The following is a 21,842-nucleotide window of genomic DNA, read 5'->3' as shown; positions in this document are numbered from 1 at the left end:
GACTAGAGATGTTTCTGTATCTGTAAAGACATCTCCTTCACTGACTAGCCGACTTCATCTCAATCAGATTCAAAATGGTCAAAACACGATTTACATGCACAATCTACATATATGATATATATTATACTCTATATTGTGTCTGATACTTGCATTTATGATGATCATTGTTTTTTCAGTAACTCAATCAGGACAAATCCCGTAACTCATTCAGGACATGAAATAGGACCTCCCCTACCATAATACACCTAGAACAGGAATTGATGTAAAAACTAACCTAAATGACAAGATATCTCATCATTGGCGGGAAAAGAGTTAATAACAAACCAGAGCAGAGTGAATGCACGTGTTATGACATGTCTGGTTGTCATACTTCTGCCTTCTGTCTTTGTCTTTAAAAACTAGTTTTGACTTGTTCTGCACAGCACTACAGTTCAGAGGACGGAGAAGAAAGATCTACATACATTACAAGTGAGTGCTTCATCTTTCTTTGGGTTTTTTGAGACTTTGATGCTGTGGTGAACCAACTTTGATGATTTTATTTATTTAAACACATTTCTTTATCAACAGATGTTCAAGTGTTTCTCTGTAAGGAAATCTCAGAAAGGTGCTCATTCTCATATTGTTCTCACACGGTGTGCTTTTGAGTATAAATGAGTCTTATTTCTTGTCATGTGCTCTTAACTCTTAAAGTGAGAAACTATCGATCAGTAGCTTCAGGCTGTCTGCAGACAGTTTTGATGTAATATTGCATCATGGTATGATTGAACAATTAAATAAATGGAGCTGTGTTTCATTAACAGGTCAATGACGTGACAGCTACATTTTCTGTCTAATTGCATTTTATAAATGGCAAATATTTAAATGCGTAAAAAACCCCTAAAATATTTAAAAAGTACCTCTCTGTTATTCAAAGTGTCAAAACATCATGTGGTATGACCGCCCGGCTTGGAACCTCAGCCAAGGTGGGACTAAAAAAACGGTACCAGGTTGTGTTCTCGGTGGAAAACCCTTCAAAAGCAAGCCGTACCGAACTGTACCATGTAGTGGAAAAGCACGATTACTAGCCTTTTAATTGGGTGATGACATTATTTCTGAAGTTTCTGAATTGGCCCAATTGCTTTTGAAATAGCAGAACCAGCCATGAGAAGTCATGATTTGAATTTTTGCTGTTTTTGAAGGATGTTTTGCCTTTTATCAGTAATTATGTCACCAAATGGTTTGTCAGATATGCTGTGTGTGGCAATAAACATCTGCATCATCATTATACATGGTTAGTTAATAACACTAAAATACAAAATGTAATAATGTCATGTACTGTACTGATTCTACACTTCCCCCTTGTGCGCTCCTCATATGGGAGACATACTCATGGTCTTCATGGTCAAAAGTGTCTGGACACCATCTAATATTTTGTTCAACAATATTTTTTCTTTCTTTTATATATTTCTTTGTATAATTATTACTATATGTTATCATATAGGTATAGGTTTCTGCATTATTATTGTTATTACTGCATTATTACGAGTTATTAAAATCTAAAACTGTAACTTGAATGCAGTGTGACTTTAGATAATAGCATCTGCTAAATGCATATATGTAAATGTAAATATTACTACAGTAAACTATAAAAACCAAAAGCATTTTTACGACCATTTAGCTTTTTTGAATCATGCCCTGAAATGTTTTTGTGTTCCCATACCAAGTGTCATAAAAGCATCAGACATTGAGATCTGTTTACATCAGGTTTAGTTTTTTTAGATTCGTATGTGTCTATTTACAGCTTCATAATCATAATAAGATTTGAGGACTTAAGTCCACATGTTAAGAGTGGAAGTATTCAGATCTTTTCTTATTCTTGACCTGCAGTCGTGAGTTGGTGAAGGACGATGGCGTCTGTTGAAAAGCTGCTCGTGGACTCACTGAAGGATCTGGTAGAAGCTGAACTGAAGGAGTTTCAGTGGAACTTAGTGAATTTACGTCTTGAGCATCTTTCAAGGTCTGAATTGGAAAAGGCAGATAGATTCGACACAGTGGACAAAATGGTCAAATGTTTTGGACCAGACAAAGCTGTGAAGGTCATGATAGACATCCTGAGACAGATGAGCCAGAATGATCTGGCTGAATGGTTGGAGAATGAACACAAACGAGGTAAAATCAACATGTTAAAGTTAAAGTTAAACTGTTTTCCCTCTTTGCTCTACTGTTATGCTTGTGAGATATATGTTTCCCAGTGAGTAATTCTCTCTATATCTCTCACAGCTAAGACTGAGGGCGATATGAAGACATCTGTAGGTAATTCACAACATATCTCAAGTAAATATCAATCACTGTTTGGAAATAGAAACAAGAAAATATAACACAAGCAGCAATTACAGATTTTATACAAATATAAAGAAGAAACAGAATGTTTCTCCAGTGATATCCAGTTCACAATTGTCTAAAACAGAGATACAAAAGACAAGACAAACATTTTCAGACATTTTTAAACTGTAGTATTTTAAACTAAGTTGTTAATGAAATGTGATGCTTTTAGAAGTATGAATTCTAATCTGTCTGCATTTGTTATTAATAAGAATTATCATGCTGGTATGCAAATATTTCTCTAATACCCCTCCCCCATTTATCTTATTTATGTTTTTACAGAGCTGACAAACTTTTTTAAAACTCACAAAGCAAACATGAAGAAGAACGTTGAATATATTTTTGAGGGCAACATAGAAAATGAAGCAAAACTTAAGGCTGTTTACACAGAACTGTTCATCACAGAGGGAGATATGAAAGATGTCAATCATGAACATGAGATTCTGAAGATTGATGCTGCTTTCAAGAACAAAAAAACACAGGACAAACCGATCAGATATAATGATATATTTATCGAACTGATGAAAAACAGTGAGAAAAAAATTGTTCTCACTAAGGGCATCGCTGGCATTGGAAAAACTGTCTCTGTGCACAAGTTCATCCTGGACTGGGCAGAAGGAGAATCCAATCAAGATATACACTGTGTGTTCCTGCTTCCATTCAGAGAGATTAACTTAATGACAAATGAAGATTTCAGTCTCCATGAGCTTCTGCTGGAATTTTACCCTGAACTGAAAGACCAGGAGAAATCCAAACTATATAAGGAATGTAGGCTAGCATTTATATTTGATGGACTTGATGAGAGTCGTCTGACTCTAAATTTTAAAAGTAGATCACTGAACACTGTTGAGAAAAAAGCATCTGTGGATGTGCTCTTTACAAGTCTGGTCAAAGGAACTCTGCTTCCATCAGCTCTTGTCTGGGTGACATCACGACCAGCAGCAGCCAATCAGATCCCTCCTCAGTATGTGGGTTTGTTCACAGAGGTGCGAGGATTCACTGACCAGCAGAAGGAGGAGTACTTTAAAAAGAGATTCACAGATGAGAGTTTGTCCTCCAGAATCATCTCACACATTAAGATGTCTCGTAGTCTCTACATCATGTGCCACGTTCCAGTGTTCTGCTGGATCACAGCCACAGTACTTCAGGATATTCTCACTGAGAACAATGAAGAGAACTTCAACACAACACTCACTGAAATGTACATTCACTTTCTGCTTATACAGATGGACATGAAGAACCAGAAATATGATGAACAAGAAGAAAGAGAATGTTCTGTGCACTTACAATTAAATAAAGAGATTATTTTAAAGTTAGCCAAGTTAGCGTTTGAACAACTGAAGAAGGAAAACATTGTGTTCTATAAGGAAGACTTAAAAGAATGTAATATTGATACGAGTAAAGACACTGAGTTCACAGGAATGATCGCTGAGATCTTCAAAAGGGAACACAGACTTCATAAAGCAAAGGTCTTCTGCTTTGTGCATCTGAGTGTTCAAGAGTTTCTTGCTGCAGTGCATGTGTTCATCTGTTACCTGAACAAGAACATGCAGGAGCTTCAGTTTTTCTTTGATGAGCCAAAAGAAAATGTCACATTGGAGGAGTTACTGCAGAAGGCCATTGATAAAGCCATGAAGAGTCAGAGAGGACATCTGGATCTGTTCCTGCGGTTTCTGATGGGCATTTCTCTAGAATCCAGTCAAAACCTGCTAAAAGGCCTGATCACACACCCTGAAGACACTACAGAGTGCATCAAAAAAGTAACTGAATGTATTAAACAAGAACAAAACATGTACAATATCTCAGATGAAGCTCTAGTCAACTTATTCTACTGCTTACTTGAGCTGAAGGATAATTCATTATATGAGGAAATCCAGAGTTACCTCAGTTCAGATGAACATCCAGGAAGAGATCTCTCATCTTCAATGTGCACAGTGCTGACCTACATACTGCTGATATCAGAGAAGGTGCTGGATGAGTTCAACCCAAAGAGGTTCACATCATCTTCTTTCAACTACACAAGACTCATACCAGCTGTGAGATGCTGCAGAAAAGCTCAGTGAGTTTTGTTTTGTTTTACATCACTAAATAATTATCTTGGAATATGTTAAATGTTTCACTTGATTATGAGGAGCACAATAAATTAATGTAAAAAAACTGAACATCATTAAATAATTTTACTAAAATGTTCTGTTTTAGCAGATTTGACGGCTGTGGTTTTGATGAAACATGCTGTGAAACTGTGTCTTCTGCTCTACAATCATCAAATTCTCATCTGAAAGAGCTAGACCTGAGCAGCAATCACCTGCAGGATTCAGGAGTGCAGCTAATTTATGATGGACTGATGAGTTCACACTGTCGACTGAACATACTAAGGTTTGTTAATTCTTAAAGTACTAAGTTTAGGTATGTTTCATAGGTGTCATTTTGGTCCTAAAGTTTATCTGATCTGGCTGAGGTGTCTGGCATATTATGGTAATCAGGGAGGCAGTTTGTGTATTGGGTGAGAGGCCTGTGACTGGTTGTTAATCTAGTGAAAAATGTCTGATTGGTTCAAATGCTACATAACTATCCCCCATTTTGAACGCTAGACAATGGTGAGCGACTTCCAAGGTGCAGAACAATCAATCAATCAATCAGTCATTTTTATTTATATAGCACTTTTAACAACACAGGTTGCATCACTGAACAGTATAAAGCAGAAGAATCTAATGACGGGGATGTATAATGACGAGATTGAACAATTTGTTATTAGACAAGGCAAGGCAAGGCAAGTTTATTTATATAGCACATTTCATACACAATGGTAATTCAAAGTGCTTTACATAAGAGGAAGTAAAATAATCACAAGATTTAAAATAACAATAAGATAAATTAAAATTAAATAAAAACACTGATTTAAGATAAATTGAATTTAAAGCAAAAAGATTGATTTTAAAATAGTTTAAAATAAAAGAAGATAATACATAGAGCAAACAGTTTGGACGCAGCACAGTGCTCATTCTGTAAATGCACAACTAAACAGATGAGTTTTAAGTCTAGATTTAAAAGTGACTAATGTTTCAGCACATCTGATCTCTTCAGGAAGCTGGTTCCAGATGCGAGCAGCATAATAACTAAAAGCAGATTCTCCTTGTTAGGTGTGAACATTTGGTATTTCTAACTGACTTGATCCTAGTGATCTGAGTGGTCTGTTAGGGGTATAAATAGAGACAGTATTAAATGCAGAGACAGTCTCTGTAATGAATTTAACGATAATTACTAGAAGTTAAGTGTCCCCAACAAAGCAAGCCATCCATACAGAATGGAGTAAAAAAAAACCTTGGGAGAAATCAGACTCAGTTGGGGCCAGTTCTCCTCTGACCGGACGCCCAGCACTTAACTTCCAGTTCAATGTTCTGTGTTCAGTGTTCTGGTTTCTGATGAACATAATCTCTGGGTGCTGATCCACCATCTAGTCTGGATACAAACTGTGAAACAGATTAAGTAAGAAACAGGACTAATATTAGCGTAGTGTAATGATACATCGGAGACGTGGGGATCCATTTGCGACAGAGCTTTAATCGTGGTCGGGCAGGCAGGGTCAAACAGGAGCAAACGATAATACACGAGGGAAATCCAAGAGATGTAAACGATAACAGGCAGATATCAAACACAAGAGTAAACAAGGCACAGGTCGGCAACAGGAAAACAAACACGGGAATAAACGCTCAGAATTGCAGTTAACACAAACAAGACTTCGCGATGGGTGAACGTGAGAGAGTCCCTTATAAAGGCTGGATGATGCGGAACACCTGGTGGCTGTAATCAGCCCAAGGTACGGGGTTGTGGGAAATGTAGTCTTTTAGAGATTAGTATTCCGGTGAGAGCTCCCTCCGGTGGTGGTCGGAGAGAGCCACAGAGGTGCTGTTCGTGACACGTAGATTCCATTTTCTTAATCACCGAAACCAGCTATCCATAATTAGACAAGAATTTATTTGCTCGGATTTAGCATGAACTATCATGACAGCGGTTATCACCCGGCATAGATCAACTAACACGGTTATACAGTGTTTTAAACCAAATACATTTACTTGCAAAGATTTATTTATAGTGAATATGATTGTGAATATTAATAATAAATGTGTGTGTGTGTGTGTGTGTGTGTGTAAATTCTTTTCACAGGTTGTGTGGCTGTAATCTCACTTCTCAGTCCTGTGAAAGTTTGTCATTAGCTCTACAATCATCAAACAATATCCTGAGAGAGCTGGACCTGAGATACAATGACCTGCAGGATTCAGGAGGGATGATTCTTTCCGAAGGACCTAAGAATCCAAACTCTAAGCTGGAGATATTGAGGTTTTGGTTTTAAATGCTTATTTTATTTTACTTTCACACTGTTAGGGTTAATTCAGTATGCAACTACTTTGTTCTTCTTGTTCAGATTGTCCATCTGTAATCTCACTGCTCAGTCTTGTGGGAGTTTATCATCAGTTTTACAATCATCAAACTCTGTCCTGAAAGAACTGGACCTGAGTAACAATGACCTGCAGGATTCAGGAGTGAAGCTGCTTTCTGAAGGACTGAAGAGTCCAAACTCTAAGCTGGCGATACTGAGGTAAATGGCTTTCCATAAAATACAATAATTAACAAAATGCTACCACAATAAATTACCATTAAATTGTCAACAAATGTTTATTCTGCTTTCAACGCAATGCCAGAACAACAAACAAAAACATTTACATGCATTTTGTCATGTTTATACAGTTGTCTGTTGATATGGATTATATTAAAAGTGAAATAGCAAAATGGCCTGAAACAATTACTAAACAAACTGCGAAATTGCTGCTTTTTCAAGGATTGCGCAACATTGAGGAGCTGGGTTTAAACACCTGCCAATGTGGTGATAACGTTGCTGTTTTTGTAATTAAATGAACAACTTTCACTATAGGCTACTCTCTCGTGCTTTCTATCTCTCTTTCTCTCTCACACAATTTTATATTTTCAGAGAATTCTACTGCGAGCTGTAGATAAATAAAACTTAGATCTCTCCTCACGTGTAACCCACCCCAGTACTTTCCCTATGTAGTACTTTCTCAGTGAGTCTATAGCTGTCACGTGCCACCTCCCCTACTGGGTAGGATGTGATCTCCATATTCCCTTCTTTCTTGTGGGGGAGCATGACACTGTCCCAACGCTACTGTCTTGAAGACTTCCACCTATATGGAGGCTCTCCCGATTGTGGAGAGTGAAGATGATTATGAGGGTGAAGGCTCATTTGGTTGTGATGCTGCCCTGTCAACATTTGGCCTCTGAGGACTTGTGACGCAGTTCAGCAGTGGTGGCATTTGTTTAGGGACCTGTACGACACACTCAAGAAGATGTTGCAAAACACAGCAAAAAGTGAACATCTAGTAACTTATGGTAACCCTTGTTCTTTGATGGAGGGAACAGAGATGTTGTGTCCTTCCTGCCACAACAACTCTGAACTGCCTCTTTTGGTGTAAAAAATGTGCTTTATTTTTACAATTTATTGTTATTTATGCTATTTATAATCTGCATCTTTGCTGATGGCCTTTAATTTTCTTTCTCTTCTGTTTTGTTTCCTTTTTTTGCCAATACTCTGTGCTCAGCCTCAGCATGCCTACATTGCCTGTGAAGTAGACCTGTGCTGAATGGTTAATTCAAAATTAAGTGTAATCATGCAATAATCTAAGAAATATAGAATTGAATAATTATTTTTAAAAAAATTTGAAACTGGAAAAAAAAGTAAATAATTGTGTTGAAAATCTCTTGTAAGAGAGGGGTGCAGCAAATTACATTTAGACATTTCGTTTTAAATCTTATATTTGCATTTTTTTTACTACTTTGTTGAAAAAAGATTTCAAGAGCAGTACCACTATTGTTTGTGTGAGAGATCTTTAAAAAAAATGCTTTACTTTTGCATTTACATGTAAGATGTATATTGTCCAATCATTTAGGGGAATATTTGTTTCTTCTTGATAATGCCACATTAGCACAAAATTACCTTTTTTCTTGAACAATCAGAAACAATGAGTTCAATATAAAAAAGGAACAACAAACTAATGTCACTTAAACTGTTGTTGTATGTTTTGTAGGTTGTCTGGTTGTATGGTGACAGAGGAAGGCTGTAATTATTTGTCTTCAGCTCTGAGTTTTAACCCCTCACACCTGAGAGAGCTGGATCTGAGCTACAATCATCCAGGAGATTCAGGAGTCAGGCTGCTCTCTGAAAAACTGGAGGATCCAAACTGTTCACTGAATACACTCAAGTATGTCAAGGGTGTTTTTGGTTTCAGTATCATTGTATATCTATATGAGTCTAGGAGTTTTGGGAGAATGCAACATTATTAATTTAAAGAGCATTGGTCTAAGCAAATTTTTGTATATTGTCTAACAACAAAACAGCATAATTTAATTCCCTAACTGGCCACAAAACAGGAACAGTTAAAATACAATAGAAATGCCAACCACCTTCCTACAGCTTTCATAAAAGAAAAAAATATATATATATAGATTCATGATAGTATAAAATTATATTTTAAATTGCAAACATTACTGTGTAAATGAAAGAACAAAAAAGCCCCAACTTTCATTATACAAGTTAAATGCTGGAGTGACTATTACAGTAAATTAGTTGACATTACCTCAGAATAACCCGTATGCACTGTTTTTTGGGGGTTGATGCTCCCAAAGAAGGTTAAACTGAAAGATTTATTAATTTTTTCACAGTGTATTTTATTGCTCATCAGAGTCATCAAAATTATGAAATAATACAAATGGCAATTATGTGCTCACCGAAAAAATGATGCAATCAATCAATAATAAAAAAGCATATTAACTTGATGTAATGAGGAGTCAAAAGCGTTCAAATCAATTCGCAAGCTCTTTAATGAGAATAGCCAAACAGGCAAAGTTCAGTAACAATAGCTGGAATAACACAGGACAGGCAGGGTCGGAAACAGAGTCAAGCAAATGTCGAGGCAGGCAGACAGAATCAAAGTCGAGCAATAGGTCAATGGGTAGGCAGCAAACAATCGGTGAAACGAAAACACGGAACAAGGTCATACACGGGAAGACAACAATAGTACGAATGCTCAGAATTACCAGCCGGAGCAAGGATAAGACTTCACAAAGAGTTCTGGCTGGTTGCAGCTTAAATAGCAGTCTTAACAAGGTACACCTGGGCAGGTAATTAGAGCTGGAAAGAGGCATGATGGGAAACGTTGTTCTGGGGACTAATATTCTGGGGAGGGTTCCCTCCGGTGGCCGTCGGAGAGAGCCACAGAGGCGCGGTTCATTACACTTTACAAGAAGAAGAATTTTTTGTTGATCTTACACTTACAAAACCCAGTGACAAAAAGTCCAATTTAGTAAGTGTTTTTTTTTTTGTAACTGTCACTGAGCCACCACTGGGCCCACTTGGTTTAAACAGTAAAATCTTAGTGCGAACCTTAAGTAATCATGACAAATATATACAGGTTATGAATATAACTATGGTTCCTTGAGGGAATGAGACACTTAGTCTGAAAATGCTATGAGAATTGTCTTCTGTGTGACCATGCTCAGAATTTGCTGTAGAATCTGTCCAATGAAAAGGCGCAATATCATAGAAGGGTGACAGCACATAAAAATACTTTTTAGGACATTACCCTTAGGCCCTCTCATAAACGCTTATAAATGACACAGAATGGAGCGTATAGAAAATCCGAAATAGCAGAAAGTCTCTTGTAAAGAGTAGGGTTGATGTAGCGGGCTAGCACATATAGTTTGAACCAATAAACCAAAAGAAGACAAAATAAATCTAAATTCTACCTAAATTCTACTGGAAACAATGTCAGTGTTGGCAACTGCATAGCCTTTTATTTACTGACTAAATGTGTCTGTATGTGTTTTCTAGTATTGATCATGGAGGGGAATCAAGGATTACAGAAGGACTCAAGAAATGTACTTCCACATACACACACACACACACACACACACTTTGTTTTACTATACTTGTGAGAACATTTATAGACTTTTATTTTTTTTTATACTGACCTAACAATGTATTTTCTATTGCGTGATTTGGATATAATTTTAAAATGGAAAAACAGATGCTGGAAACATGGTTTTCAATGGAAAAATTGCTACGAAACAACACACCTAGGTTCCTAACTGATGATGAAGAATTAACAGAGCAGCCATCAAGTGTTAGACTGTGTTCTAGATTATTATATGTGGGGTTTCTAGGTCCAATAATTAGCACCTTTGTTTGTGTTCTATGACTTCTGGAAGCAGCTCTTTAGATGGAATAGAGTCTACCATACATGTTGTTGGTTTAGATTATTTAACAAGTTTGTACAAGTCTTTCTCTCCTGTAATAGAGAATGAGTGAAAATTGTACTATAGTGCAGTATCTTAGATAAAATTGTAACCATGCACCCCCAGATTTAGTTTCATATATGATCATGGAAGTAAAGTAGTTCATAAAGTCATTACTGCTGTAATCTTGGAGAATACCAGCACCTATTGACACTTTGTTTTTCATTAATTTAGTCACTGTATTCAATAAATACAGAGGGTTATTTTTGTTTTCTTCTAAAAGAGTCTAAAATACTTTTAATAATTTTTCATTCATATTATTAATTTTGAGAAATTGAGTATGCTTTTCATTCTTTAACCAAGTTTCTGTCAAAAACAAATATATAATTCAAGAGATATAATGTAATTAAAAGTCTTATTAGACCATGAAAGCAGGGAAGATAATAATAGCAGAAAGTATTTTTACTAACTGCTTTCCTATTATAATTTACGAAACACACCAACTGCAAGCCGCTTGCTGGAATTGCTACGTTACAGTACATAAAATTTCCCTTACCACATAAACAGAGGTAAGAGCACTTCATAATAGAGTAGGCCAAGTATGATCGCAAACCTCTCTGATATTAGGCGCTGTTTTTAAATTACAGCATGTGAGAAACCATATAAAGGAAATACACCAAAGCAGCGCAAGTACCCCCAAACCCACCCGCCTTAATGTGATTTTGAGGGGCCCCATTGCAAATTCAGTGGAAAGGGCCCAGCTTTTCTAGCTCTGCTCACAAGTATAGCAAAACAAGCCCACAAATTACAAACACCAAACAGCTGCATTGATTATTGTTGTGTTATTAATGTTGCTGTTCTTGTGTTCAGATGCATGTTTTCTGACACTGGATCCAAACACAGCATACAGTGATCTCCTTCTGTCTGAGGAGAACAGAAAGGTGACTCATGTGAAAGAGAAACAGCTGTATCCTGATCATCCAGAGAGATTCTATGAGTTTCCTCAGGTGTTGTGTAGAGAGAGTGTGTGTGGACGCTGTTACTGGGAGACTGAGTGGAGTGGAGATGTGTGTATATCAGTGTCACATAAGAACATCAGGAGGAAGAAAGACGGTGACAAGTGTTTGTTTGGACGTGATCAGTCCTGGAGTTTGTACTGCTCTCCTTTCAGATACTTATTCAGACACAATAACACAAAGACTAATCTCTCTGCGAAGCCCATCATCAGCAGAAGAAGAGCAGGAGTGTATAATATCTACAGAGTAGGAGTGTATGTGGATGAGAGCGCAGGAACTCTGTCCTTCTTCAGCGTCTCCAGAAACACAATGAGACTCATCCACACAGTCCAGACCACATTCACTCAGACACTCTATCCTGGTTTTAGAGTTTGGTCTGGATCATCAGTGAAACTGTGTTGATAAATCAGAAAAGACAGATTCTTCCCATAATGCTTTGAGGTTCATGATAAATCAGTAACAGTGACACATAAGTATCAGTTATTAGTCTCTTCCTGATATTGCCGCAGCTCAACTTTGGTCACTGAACTAACAGAATACATTTGTTTTATTGTAGTGTTATGTTAATCATTTGTATTATCAAAATTGTATTACTTAGTGCAGAAATAATGAATCATCAAATCAACTTGAGATCAGATATCAATTGATGTATCAAAAAATAATTGATTCCTCTCAAGACTGAGATGAGCTAAAAATATTTTAAATATGACATTAAACAGCATTTAAGAAAATACTGTATATTGTAACGACAGTAAAGCTGCATTAAAAGAGTATATTTCAATGAGTGTGAGAAGCTGTCAGAAGATACTTTAAGTGTTTTATTCACAGATGTCATGAACTGCTGCAACACACGAAGGCTGAAGTAATCCTCAAACAAAAGTGATCATAACACAAGTGATCAGTCCAAACAAAAACATTACCAGAGAAAGTAAGTTCATTTCATTCACACGTGTTTCATATAATCCTTTCTGGATTATAATCAGCAATCAAAATTTTTTTTTGACATTAATTGTAAAGTAGGCTATAATTAATCAACGTGCCTCCAGGAGAATCCTGGAGAAATTTCGAAGTCTATTTGCAACTGTATTTCCAATGTGTTACGAGCTATGAACCTGCCGTATTTAAATAGCAATATTAAACATATTAGGCAGGTGATTTTCTTGTAATCACTACTTCATTTTTGTCACAATCTGATCTTGACACAACAAGTGCCGTTTTCTCATTATCTCGACTTATTGTTACATTTTTATTTTCAATTTATAACAAAAGTTGTTCTGCAAGATACACAACTCTGCCAGCAGGTGGCAGTATCACACTATCAACTGTATCCAGCTGTACATGTTTGGGACAAAGCCCCTTCTGTGTGATCACTTTAATTCAAATAAATCGATAAATTACCCTTCGCTAAGCTACTCCCGAAAACCAACACAGGCCAACCGTGGCTTAGCAACCGTAGCTAGGTGCAGGAGGTATGTCAGGCTTTTGAGGGAGGGAAACATGCCGAAGCATTGTGCAAATTTGAAACCCAGTATTCTAATAGTTTGGAGTAAAAGTTCCCGAAACCTAAAACCCAAGGGGAGAAAAGCTCCAAAGAAAAGAATACACTAATGTTAACTGGGTTTGTTAAACTTTTCATTTCATGAAGACAACTAAACAATTGTTAATCTGATTGTTTACTGAATCATGTGACAGGAAGCCAGCACCTCAAACTCCACTGAGGACACTTTCACTGTAAATCACAATAGAGTAATTCTATCTACAGTAAGTTTAAACCGCTATTTATATCTGCTTTTATTCACTGATTGCAAGGAAGTAATAAAAGAAAAACAAACCTAATTTATCTTTCATCTCACCCCTTTTTTCGATATCTAAATGTCTTGGCAGCTGAACATTTAATGTTCAAAAGGCCAAAGCTTGTTTCATCTACGATCTCCACCAAGTCTCTTGATTAATATTGATTAAATTATATATCGAACACTGTAGAGGACAGACTGAAGAACAACCCATCACTTTTTTATTTTTATATTTCTTAGTGATTTACCGGTCGATCTTCATTTCTATTCTCACCTATGGTCACGAGCTTTGGGTCAAGACCAAAAGGATGAGATCCCAGATATAAGCAGCCGAAATGAGTTTCCTCTGTAGGGTGGCTGGGCGCTCTCTTAGAGATAGGGTGAGGAGTTCAGTCACTCGGGAGGAGCTCGGAGTAGAGCCGCTTCCCTGAATCCGTTTTCGTAACATTTTCCTTTTCTGGTGTATGCAATCTAATGCAGAACACAGCTCAGCAAAGTGAGCGAGTTTCTTCTCATTAATAATGCGGGCCGAGCCTTTTAATAATAAAATGTTGCTCTAAAACCCTTGTTATTGCAATTTGTGCAACCCACCTTATCCCGCTCCACGAGCCACTGATTTAGATTATCTAGTTCTCACACCACTAATACTAATACACACCACTAGTACTAATCTGTACTGTAGCCAGATCGGCCCGTAGTGTGGTGTTTGTACCCATACACCACAATATGTACTTTTTAAGGACCAGGTATAATGACCTTTTAATTTTGTTTTATTCTGTTTTGTGTCATTTTTGTACTGCTGATCAGTTGTGCAAATGTTTATCAATTAAACCAATTTGGAAACTGTTCTTGCCTGGCAAAATAAACATCTTGGTTAACTTATAATATTGTCTGAAATAACTTTTTTAGTAGGTTAGTGACTTCTGAGGTTTTCCGCATTGTTGGCGTGCTAGGTTGAGTCAGATCAACGATCAATGGATGGAGCCAGGGGCACGTTTTTGAGATCTTGACTTGACTTGACCACCAAACTGGCTTGCTATTACTTAGGGAACACATAAAAATTACTCTTTTTGAGTCTGTTGAGGAGATGGGTGCATTAAGGTAAGCGATTTACGGGGTAGCCTCTGACTAAGACCTGGACTAGCCCAGATGTGTCGTGAGTCTGTTCTGGCCAAACAACGTTTCTAAGCGACCCAGACTCCTAACGAACAATAAGTCGAAACTAGGAAATATTATAGTTAATTAATGATCCAAATTTAATCACAACTAGAGGAATCAGCAGTTACCTTTTAATAAATATGAATAAAACCACGAAAGATTGGAGTCAGATAAAATTATGTATATGGTTAGTATTATAATTGGAAACACAAAAGATTAATAAATATTAGTGATTTTTGAAGAGATGCAAAGGAAAGACCAAACACGCATTGACCTTTGACCAGGGCCGTTCTGCAGAAAAAGGGGGACCCTTACACTCAGGTTCAGTTCTGTCAGATGGTTTGATGATTGTAGAGCAGAAGACACTGTTTTACAGCATGTTTCATCAAAACCACAGCCATAAAATCTGCCAAAATAGAATGTTCTAGTTGGCAATTGTTTTGCAATTATTATTTGTTCTTTTTATAAACAGGTAAAATATTTAACATAATTTGAGATAACTGTTTAGTAATGTAGATCAAAACATTTGATTGAAGAGTAGTCAGTGAAATTACTCACAAGGCTCTTCTGCAGCATCTCACAGCTGGAATAAGTGTTGTGTAGCCTGCTTGTCTCAATATGAGCATCTTTGGGTTGAACTCATCCAGCACCTTCTCTGTTATCAGCAGTATGTAGGTCAACACTGTGCACATTGAAGATGAGAGATCTCTTCCTGGATGTTAATCTAAACTGAAGTAACTCTAGATTTCCTCATATAATGAATGATCTTTGAGCTCAAGTTAGCAGTAGAACAGGTTGACTAAAGCTTCATCTGAGGCATTGTACACCTTTTTGTTTTATTCAGTTACTTCGATAATGCACTCTAATGCCATCACACTCCCCCCCTCTTCAGGAACCTCGCTGACACAACGGGAAAGGAAGTCGGCAGTAGCATTGGCCATCCGAGGAACATACTGGACCACAAACCGAAAGGGTTGCATAGCCAAGTACCATCGAGTAATTCGGCTATTAGTGTCCTTCATCCTCCCCAGCCACTGCAGAGCCTTGTGGTCCGTTTCCACAATAAACTCCCTCCCCAACAAATAATATTTTAGGGAGTCCAGAGCCCACTTCACAGCCAAGCATTCCTTTTCAATCGTAGAATAACAAACTTCTCTGGGAAAGAGCTTCCTACTGATACAGGCCACAAGTCTTCATCCACTAGGTGGCCCCTGCAACAACACTGCTCCAATCCCTCGTTCTGAAGCATCTGTTTGTACGACAAACTGCTGATTAAAGTCGGGGTTATGCAAGACTGGGTCCTGGCTCAGGGCATTCTGAATATCCCGAAAAGCAATCTTTGCTTGCTCTGTCCACTGAAGTTGATTAGGAGATCTTGAGCCCACCATGTCCATTAGGGCTGCTGCTCTGCCAGAGAAATTGGGAATAAATCGGTTATAGAAGTCTGCCATCCCAAGGAATGATCTTAATTCCTTACGTGTTTGAGGTAGAGGACACTGTTGAATACCTTTGACCTTCTTCATCTGGGGTCTGACCACCCCTTTACCAATGATGTAGCCCAGATATTCAATTTCAGTTCGAGCCACGGCACATTTAAGAGGATTGATGGTGAGGCCAGCTTGTTGGAGTCGCCACAACACTTCTTGTAGATGTTGCAAATGCTGTTCCCAAGTGTCACTGTAGATAACAATGTCATCTAAATAGGCGGCCGCAAAAGACAAACCATGCAATATCTGGTCTATGAGCCTCTGAAATGTAGCTGGAGCCCCGTGCAGGCCAAATGGAAGAACCCGGAAATGAAATAGCCCCCACGGGGTCCTAAAGGCCGTCAACTCTCTGGATTAAGAAGTGAGAGGAATTTGCCAGTAGCCTTTGGCTAAGTCAATGGTGGTCAAGTATTCACTTTGACCCACCCGGTCGATCAAATCACTTATACGTGGAGTGGGATAAGAGTCAAATTTAGAAACTGAGTTAAGGTAGCGAAAATCAATGCAAAACCTTAAGGTTCCATCTTTTTTAGGGACCAAAACCACAGGGTGGGACCACTCACTCTTAGATGGCTCCACGATTCTCAATGTTAGCGTCAGATCGATCTCTTTCCGTAAACGCTCAGGAATTCGATAACTCATCCTTTTAACAGCAGCATCACTTTTCAATACAATCTCATGTTCAATCAATGTAGTAGCTCCAGTATACTCAGAAAAAAGGTCAGGGTGGCAAAGAGCTCTAACCTGTGCTTGATGATCCTTTGGCAAATGATCCAAATCAACAGAAACAGTAATGGGTTGAGGTAAGTATTGTTCTTCCAACTCCTCTTCTTCCATCACCTGTTCCATCACGCCGGCCTAGGCTTGGTGTTGCAATCTCATAAGTGGTGGGCCCAAGCTTCTGCTTGATCTCAAACGGACCTTGCCACTTTGCCAACAGCTTACTCTCATGGCTGGGTAACATCACCAACACTTTCTGGCCCGGGTTAAAGCTCCTTTCACCAGCCGACCGATCATACCATGACTTCTAGTATCGCTGCGCCTCAGCCATGTGAGCCTGAGCCAGTTTGGTCATAGCTTCCAACCGCTCCCTCATCTGCAGGACATAAGAGATAACATTTACCCCGTCCCCACCTCCAGGATTTCCTTCCCAAAGCTCTCGAAGCAGGGTCAAGGGCCCTCTCACATCACGTCCATATAATAGCTCAAAAGGAGAGAACCCAGTCGAGGCCTGGGGGGCCTCCCTATAAGCAAAAAGGAGGTAAGGCAGCCACTGGTCCCAATCCTTGCCTGACTCTTTAATGAACTTGCGAAGCATTTGCTTAAATGTTTGATTAAACCGCTCTCTGAGACCATCTGTTTGAGGATGAAATGGAGTCGTCCGCAAGCTCTCAATACCCAGAAGCTTATACACCTGCTTTAAGAGAGTGGACATAAAGTTAGTGCCTTGATCTGTGAGAATTTGACCAGGGAACCCAACTCTAGAAAAGAGCTGTATCAAGCATGTTGCTACATACTTGGCTTTGATGGACTTCATTGGAAACACTTCAGGATATTTAGTTGCATAATCAGTTATGACAAGCATAAATCGATTCCCAGCTTGACTCCTTTCCACAGGGCCAACAATGTCCATCCCTAATCTCTCAAATGGTGTATTAATGACTGGTAAAGATTGTAGTGGTGCTCAGGAAGGGATTCTCATGGAGACTTTCTGACACTCAGGGCAACTCTTGCAGTATTGAGTCACATCTCTCTTCAATCCAGGCCAATAAAAGTGTCTTTTTATTCGAGCTAGGGTCTTGTTTCTCCCTAAGTGGCCAGCCCAGGGAATTGAATGGCTCAACCTGAGAATTACCTTCCGGACACTTTGTGGCACAACAAGCTGTTTTATGGACTCAAACTGACGATAGAGAATTCCTTGCTGGAAAAAATACCTTTCAAACAGGTCATTGTTCTCCTCTTGAGCTGTAACCTCCTGTTGTGCCTTCTTATAGTACGGTGCAAGGCTGATATCCCCCTTCTGGAGCTGGATAATATTGATGGGCACCTGGAAACTTTGAAACAAGTCACCAACAGGGTTAGCAGGTACATTGAAAGCATTATATGCAAGTTTCTCCCGCCTCCTTTCACTGCGTGACTTTCGTGGCTTTGAAGGTTCTACTTCCATATCAACATCAAAGAGGGGCAAGGTACTGAGTGTAGACCTCATTTCCTCAGCCTGCTTCCTCTTTGCCCTGGTAACCACAGCATTGCACAATGGTCCAGGCTGCAGTAAATCCAAAAGAACTGGTAAATCATGCCCTAGGATCACAGGATAAGGCAAATTATCGGCTATTCCAACATCCAGGAGATAAGTCTGTCCCTGTACTTTGATAAAAAGATTTGCAGTCGGTAGCAGTTTCTCATCGCCATGGACACAACATATTGTTTTTTGTCAGAAAGATTAATCAAAGCTGGGGAGACAAATCGTCGGTGTACCAAAGTCTGGTCACTACCTGTATCAACCAGAGCATGGAGTTCTTTACCATTCACTTTCGACGGTAGTCATTCTTAAGGCCTGTCCAGGCTTTACGAGTCCGGCATTAGTCCTGGACACAGAACAAACTTGAAAGAGCTTAGCACCATACCTTGGGCACACAGGCTTAGTATGGCCTTCCTGGCCACATAAATAACAAATTGGTACTTTCCTGGAAGGTTTAGACATCACTAAGTCAAGTTTTCCCTCTATAGGAGGCTTACCAGAGGTGCTGTACTGAGACTGATGATAAACATTAGGTTTGCGCAGCTCTTTGCCACCCGCCAACTCCACGACTGATTCCTTCCTCGGGCAGCCACGAACACGTCGGCTAATGCTGAAGCTTCAGCAGCTGATTCAGGCCCCCGCTCACGAATCCAGACCTGTAGTTCTGGGGAAAGCATTCTGAGATACTTTTCAAGAATAATTAGTTCTCCAATTTCCTCAACAGTTTTACCTTCAGGACGAATCCATTTCACATATAGTTCCTTCAGTCTTGCGTACAGCTCTTTAGGACTCTCTGATGGTGCAATTTCCAAGAGACGAAATCTTTGTCGATAAGTCTCTGTATTAATATCATACTTTATCAAAATAGCTGATTTTATGCGATCATAATCAAGAGAATCTTTAATGTCCATTTGTACATATGCTGCTCGAGCTTTACCAGTCAGCAGAGGGATCAAACGGAAAGCCCAATCAGCACTAGGCCACCCACAAGCAGCAGCAATTCTTTCAAAAGTTATCAAAAAATGTTCTACGTCATCAGAGTCACTTAATTTCTCTAATTTAGCTTCTTTAGAAAAAAACTGACCTTTATAGTCCATTTGATGAAACCCTCTTTCACTTCCTTTGGACTGTGACAGTGGTTGACTAGAATCATGCTCACCGTCCTGCATTTCTCCAGGACATGGATTCACAGAAAGTGATTCAGGAGTGGGGGTGGTACGAGCTTGAACCTCCATTTGAAGCATGCCAAACTGATGCTGTAGAGCTTTAAATCGTCTTTCTTGTTCCATTTGCTCCTGAGCTCTCTTAGCCTCCCGAGCATCCATTTGGGCCATATGCGCTCAAAACAAACTTGACAGATCTGCAAGCGTTGGCTCTGACCTCCTGACTCCACTGCAATGACTTCCTCACACTCCTCCATTGTTTCCACCTCCTCCTCCGGTGCTTCCCTCTGCACTACCCTTGGTGCCCCTTTTCTTCCAGACCGACTCATAGCTCAAAAAAAAAAAGAAAACTGGAAACCTGCTCCTCCTGCTGATCCCACTTCTGACACCATATGTGATGGACCGAGCAGTCAAAATCAGGAATGCAGGATTTCCAGCCAGAAAAATTATTTATTAAAGTCAAACAAAATCACAATACATTGAAATAAAGGAAATAATGTCTGGGCCCATAAAAAAAAAAAGGTCGAGTAAACAGAACTAAACTTTAACACTAAGCCAAACCAAAGTAACAAACAGACATCACCCACCCCCCCCAGTAACACCTGGGGGGGCGCTTTTATACACAAAGGACTAATCCATTACACACACACGAATAAAAAATTACCCCAACATCATTAAACAAAACCCACATAATTAACTTAGAATAAAGAATAAACCAAACCCACAAAATATACACTAATAAACAAGAAATCAAAATAGATAACTAAACAAACAACCCTACACACCCCCAGCTAATTTACAGAATGGATTGGTCCAGTGGAACATAACAACGGCAATTGACGCCAGCCGGTCCTTTAGCAGCATGGACCACCACTGTCTTTCAGATCTTCCTTATAGAACATAATGTTTTGCCCTCTTTTTCCAGAGGACAACCTGAGAAAATCACTTTAAAATTTTTTTGCCTGTTTTTGTTGATATCAAAATCCATTGCATTTAAAGTGCTAAACAATTTATTTTGCACCTTAAAATGGTCTTATTTGATAGTAAATACCCTAAATGTGAATACATAGGTGAACTAATTTTTTGAAAATTCTGAAAATATGTCATTTAAAAAGTTTGGTTCACATGTCTGTAGAAAATTTATTTTGATTTCATTAGGGGCCAGTTAACAGGGGGGAAAAATAAATTTCTATCATTTTTATTTTTAAATTTACTGAAGGAATCTGTGAGTTCAGGCATACCTAAATTAGGCATACCCAGTACTATATTCAAGTGGCTCATTTTGCACAAAACACCTTAAAATTTAACACATGGGTGGTATAATTCTAAATTATTATTGTATTTGTTCATAATCCATAGTTTCCCGGCTCCGCATTGAGCTCACTTTTAGTGTGCTAGGGGGCGGTACCGAGCGCCCTACTTCATGGTTTTTGGAAAGGCTGAACTCCACAATGGATTGGTCTAGGCATTTGATGTCTTTTTGGACAGATCTGATTTGGAGCTTTTCCACATATCACACATCACAATACAAATGTGTTTAGGTCAAACTAGTCGAAAAGTGCATCAGTCACTGCATGCACTGATCGGCACTGATCGGCACATCTGAGACATATTAGAAGACCATGTCTCCATAAAAGCTCACCTAAATGTGAGAATAATCTTATTTTAAAGACAACCTAATCTAAAAGATATAATTGTATAATTGATATGATGTTTGTGGCCACTTTCTGCATACAGAAGTAGAAATTGGGACAGGAATGCGACCTATACGTTTGTTTGTTTACAGAAGTAATTTTCTTTTTATTTTAAATTTATTTTATCATTATTCTCTATAATGTTTTAGATCAATTTTAGATCAAATGACTTTATTCAATTATCAAGACTAAGAAAGTTTGGGAGATCATTTTTCACATTATCATCTTCTAAATGGCCTTGCTTCAATAACCAACCTGGTTTTTCATTCGAAACAAATTCTCATCAACTGGTGACCAGGACCCAGAGCTGGTGCAATCGGCCTCAACACAGAGCAGTCTGTGCTTCTTTAAAACACTGAGTAGATAAGGCAACCCATACAATAGGCCTTGACTTTCCATTCACCCGGAGATCCTCGGATCTCAGTAGATCTCTCTCTCAGTTCTTTTTCACCTTTTACCTGGGAAGAAACTCCTACTTTTGAATTTATCACTTTCATCTGAGATTGCACTCTCACCAATGAGGAAATGCAAGTATTGTACATTTAAATAAACAAAAGAGAGGTTTAGTATTAGTACAAAAATATATCCATCCAAATCCATTTCATTTTTTAAAATGAATTCTCT

The 21,842-nt window shown here is 38.5% G+C and overlaps 1 protein-coding gene across 4 annotated transcripts in view; it reads left to right on the top strand.

The window, feature by feature from the left end:
• LOC122342952 (NACHT, LRR and PYD domains-containing protein 3-like) overlaps positions 1-12,531 on the top strand; it is a 924,523-nt gene extending 911,992 nt beyond the window's left edge. The window contains exons 1-11 of one of the 4 annotated variants that reach the window (XM_043237177.1): positions 430-468; positions 568-604; positions 1,867-2,148; positions 2,260-2,313; positions 2,644-4,420; positions 4,561-4,737; positions 6,526-6,699; positions 6,785-6,958; positions 8,460-8,633; positions 10,262-10,308; positions 11,536-12,529. In XM_043237177.1, coding sequence (XP_043093112.1) covers positions 1,887-2,148; positions 2,260-2,313; positions 2,644-4,420; positions 4,561-4,737; positions 6,526-6,699; positions 6,785-6,958; positions 8,460-8,633; positions 10,262-10,308; positions 11,536-12,083 — 3,387 coding nt within the window. In that variant the 5' untranslated portion in view covers positions 430-468; positions 568-604; positions 1,867-1,886 and the 3' untranslated portion in view covers positions 12,084-12,529. Of the gene's footprint in view, positions 1-401; positions 469-567; positions 605-1,866; positions 2,149-2,259; positions 2,314-2,643; positions 4,421-4,560; positions 4,738-6,525; positions 6,700-6,784; positions 6,959-8,459; positions 8,634-10,261; positions 10,309-11,535 lie in introns of those variants that run through there. The other 3 variants (XM_043237176.1, XM_043237175.1, XM_043237178.1) reach the window with 3 other exon arrangements.
• Positions 12,532-21,842: the final 9,311 nt, after the last annotated feature.

Source organism: Puntigrus tetrazona, chromosome 4 (assembly GCF_018831695.1).
Source record: "Puntigrus tetrazona isolate hp1 chromosome 4, ASM1883169v1, whole genome shotgun sequence".
In the NCBI taxonomy this organism is placed as follows: domain Eukaryota; kingdom Metazoa; phylum Chordata; class Actinopteri; order Cypriniformes; family Cyprinidae; genus Puntigrus; species Puntigrus tetrazona.
This window is presented reverse-complemented; position numbering and strand designations above follow the sequence as displayed.